The sequence below is a fragment of the Bison bison genome, unplaced genomic scaffold (assembly GCF_000754665.1).
Source record: "Bison bison bison isolate TAMUID 2011002044 unplaced genomic scaffold, Bison_UMD1.0 scf7180017864299, whole genome shotgun sequence".
In the NCBI taxonomy this organism is placed as follows: Eukaryota; Metazoa; Chordata; class Mammalia; order Artiodactyla; family Bovidae; genus Bison; species Bison bison.
Window position 1 is genome coordinate 1,900,172 of NW_011494871.1, and position 4,136 is coordinate 1,904,307.

Below are 4,136 nucleotides of genomic sequence, written 5' to 3' on the forward strand. Positions count from 1 at the left end.
ACAACTAAAGTTATAAATAGAGTGCGTAAGAGAAATGCAGAAAAAGGCCGATAGGAAATCTATGAAAATGTATACATAATTTAAGTTGATAATAAAAGAAGTGAAAAAGAAAGCAATAGCAGAATCTCTGCTCTTGTTAACAGGTAGGCATGGGTCACCTGCATGTTACGGCAGATGGACTTCACCTGGAGGGGGAATCTGAGTTTTTATTCCCGTTGTATGTCAAAGAAATACGCTCCAGAGTGGTAAGAAAATGAGGACATGTTTAAATAATTTGTTTTATGAAAAATAAATAATGGTTTGCGTTTCTAATGAAAAGGATGTCTGCACTGACATTGCATGGCTCCCTGGCCATGTGCCTTGGTGTGCCCGGGGAACACAGTGAGTGACCAGCAGGGTCACACCCCAAACCTTGCCCAGAAACCCCAGCCCCACCCCCAGCAGATTTTTTTCATCTCATTGACCAGAGTTGTGTCACTTGGGTCTCCCTCCCCAAAGACAGGCTGAGAAAGCAATTAGCATTTCCAGCCCCTGAGGTGGAAGCCAGAAAAAAAAAGTGGGGAGAGGGGAGTTGGAAAGCATCCATGAGACAGGCAGAGTGGTTCCCCCGACAGCTGACTGTGTCCATGCCCGGGGGTGGGCCCCGCAGCCTTGACTGCAGCCGTGTCCTCCCTTTCAGGGAGAATGATAAAAAGAAAAAAAAAAACAAGGGCCTGGACATTGGCACCTGAAGACTGGGCTCCATCATGGAACTGTGACTTGCTGGCTGTGACCGTGGGAGAACTGTCATTTAATCTCTTTGAACTCAATTTCCTCATCTCTAGATGAGGAATAAAGCTACCTCCTCCAAAGTGTGGAGGTAAATGAGAGGATGGATGGCCAAAATCTTTGGTGAATTGTTAGCTTTTATTATCATACTAGTTATTTCATAACAAAGCAAAAACAAGTAGTAAGCTCACACCATTGGATAAAAGGTGAGACGCTGGTAAACCCATGTGCTTCCACAAAGCAAATTGGAGAATTTCTAACCAGCCAGACGTCCAAAGTGCTCCTAAAACTTCTTTCCTTCTGGGAAAAAAAAAAAACAACGCATCATTCCTCCACAACTTTGGAAGATATTTGGTTCCCTCTGAGTGACATAAACCCACCTGAATCCAACAGCCGAATTACTGCATTCCTTTTGAAGAAAACTGTTTACATAAGAGCCAGCAATCTTCTGTGAAACAAAGCCCCCATTCAGACTATGACCCCACTTACATGCTCATAAAGCCACTTTATCTTCCAACAAAGAGCTCTAAAAGCCTAGGCATCCAGCAGATTTTAAAAGCTCTTGAAATTGTGAGAAGGCTTTTGTGTTTTGAAAATAAGTAATACAGTCTTTATTATAGAAGAGCTAAACATTCTCTGATTTATCTTTTAAAATATATCATATCCTGAACATAAATTGTGAGAAATGAAATTTTAATCTTTTTGAAAAGACCAAACAAACATCGACTAAAATTTAATTGTTTCAGATCTTCACATTGAGAATGGACCTGGTGTATTATAAAATGTACATGGGCTCTGTAAACCCATGAGGTTATTTATATTTTGTGGGGAAATAATTTAATGCATTTACCCCATTCACATAATACAATCCAAGTTTAAAAAAATTTAGCCGCAGTTTATAGGCTCACAGGATCTGTGATATCAGAAAAATTATTTTCTATAAATCCTCAATTTATATACAAATGTAAAGGTATAGTCACTTTAGATAGTATACATTTGGCTCACTGTGTGAATCCATTTTTAGGACTCATCTCTGCTTCTGCAGTCTACACAGAATGTGACCATGAATGCACGAAACACGGAAGGAGAAGTCACAGGCCGGTTAAAAGTGGGTAAGTTGAGCTTCATCAGAGTGCTTTGAGTGTGTGTGTGGTCCACGAGCAGTTGTGCCAAATGGATATATTTGTTTTTCTCTTCTAAAGGGTTCAGAGTTATTTATGAACAATCAGAGTGTGAGTTTTCTAAGTATCATGCTGTGTCAACCATAGAGAGTCACTCACCTGGTGGGAGGACAGTCTGAAGTATTTTAATTGAAGTTATTTTGATTCCAAGAAATAGAGGACCGTTTCAGGTAGTACAAGAAGCACAGTGACTACTGCAGGATACAAAACCATCTTGCAGAGACAGAGAACAGAAAACAAAGTAGTTGAGCTCAAGGAAAAAAAGACCCGGGGCTGAGAGTCAAAGTATTCCTCCTCCATCTTTCTCTCCCCATCCTTCTCTCCACCATGTTTCCTTCCTTTCTGTGTGTGTTTGCCCATGATTTTCACTTGGGTATTGTGATTACATCAGTCCTAACTCCACAGGACTCTCTGGTCCTTCCTCTGGTTGACTGTAGTTCTCAACACCAGCCAAATTAGTCTTCAGTGTCTTCAATTCTGAACTCACAACAAAGTACCCTAATTGGCCCAATCACTCTGTCCAATCAACTGCCCTTGGGTGAGCCTTGTACACCCATCTGATCAACGAATAAGATCAGAGAATATGGTCACATGGAAGCAAGGTCCCATGGAATCTTGCACAGAGAGCAAAATGATTAGAAGAATAAGTATCAATGGAAGAAATAACAAAAGAGCAAAGAGATGGTGAAAGGAATATATATTTGTACTACATATATATATAATGTGTATGTATATATATAATATATATATAAATGTATATATATATATACATTTACCAGTTCAGTTCAGTTACTCAGTCATGTCTGACTCTTTGAGACCACATGGACTGCAGCACGCTGGATCTCCCTGTCCATCACCAACTCCCAGAGTTTATTCAAACTCATGTCCATTGAGTTGGTGATGCCATCCAATCATCTCATCTTCTGTCGTCCCCTTCTCCTACTGCTTTCAATCTTTCCCAGCATCAGGGTCTTTTCAAATGAGTCAGTTCTTCGCATCAGGTGGCCAAAGTATTGGAGCTTCAGCTTCAGCATCAGTCCTTCCAATGAATATTCAGGACTGATCCCCTTTAGGATGGACTGGTTGGATCTCCTTGCAATCCAAGGAATTCTCAAGAGTCTTCTCCAACACCACAGTTCAAAAGCATCAATTTTTTAGCGCTCAGCTTTCTTTATAGTCCAACTCTCACATCCATACATGACCAATGAAAAAACCATAGCTTTGACTGGATTGACCTTTATTGGCAAAGTATCATCTCTGCTTTTTAATATGCTGTTTCAATGGCAATATTTTAATAATATTCCAAAGAATGTACATATATAATAACTTGATTATGTTATACTCAAATATTGTAGTTAGGTTATTCTATTCAGTCATTATCACAGTTCTTAATTCAGGCCACTCATATACTTAGTAGGTGTTTTCAATAAATACTTATTGAATGAATGAATAGAGGAGTGAATGAAAGATTGTGTAGTATGGGATGGGCTGAAAAACCAGCTGGGAGAGAGTTCTAGGAGACGGACTGGGGTAAGATGGCCTGTCTAGGGAGTTCCAAAGTGCACTGGGGTTCAGGTATAAGTCTGAGCTACACCACAAGGGATTTGGGGTCATGGAGAGGATCATGGGTGGGAAACAGATTCAAAATTTAGCAGCCAAAACAGAGGAGAGAACTTCAACAAAAAAAGTCATGAATAAAAATCAAGGGGTTAGCAGCATTATGCACAACAGTCAAAACATGGAAACAGCATAAGTGTCCATCAGTGGATGATGGATAAAGAAGATGTGGCATATATGCACAATGGAATACTATTTATTCCGCCACAGAAAAGAACAAAATAATACCATCTGCAGCAACACGAATGAACCTAGAGGTTGTCATACTAAAGTGATCAGATCAGATCAGTCGCTCAGTCGTGTCCGACTTTTTGCGACCCCATGAATCGCAGCACGCCAGGCCTCCCTGCCCATCACCAACTCCCGGAGTTCACTCAGACTCACGTCCATCGAGTCAGTGATGCCATCCAGCCATCTCATCCTCTGTCGTCCCCTTCTCCTCCTGCCCCCAATCCCTCCCAGCATCAAAGTCTTTTCCAATGAGTCAACTCTTCACATGAGGTGGCCAAAGTACTGGAGTTTCAGCTTTAGCAACATTCCTTCCAAAGAAATCCCAGGGCTGATCTCTTT

General features: G+C 40.8%; 1 protein-coding gene across 1 annotated transcript in view; it reads left to right on the plus strand.

Moving 5' to 3' along the window:
• The window catches only part of SGCG (sarcoglycan, gamma (35kDa dystrophin-associated glycoprotein)), a 31,111-nt gene that overhangs the window by 10,494 nt on the left and 16,481 nt on the right, over positions 1 to 4,136 (plus strand). Inside the window, exons 3-4 of the mRNA XM_010851197.1 lie at positions 144 to 245; positions 1,793 to 1,880. Of these exons, the coding sequence (XP_010849499.1) occupies positions 144 to 245; positions 1,793 to 1,880 (190 nt within the window). The remainder of the gene's footprint in view (positions 1 to 143; positions 246 to 1,792; positions 1,881 to 4,136) is intronic.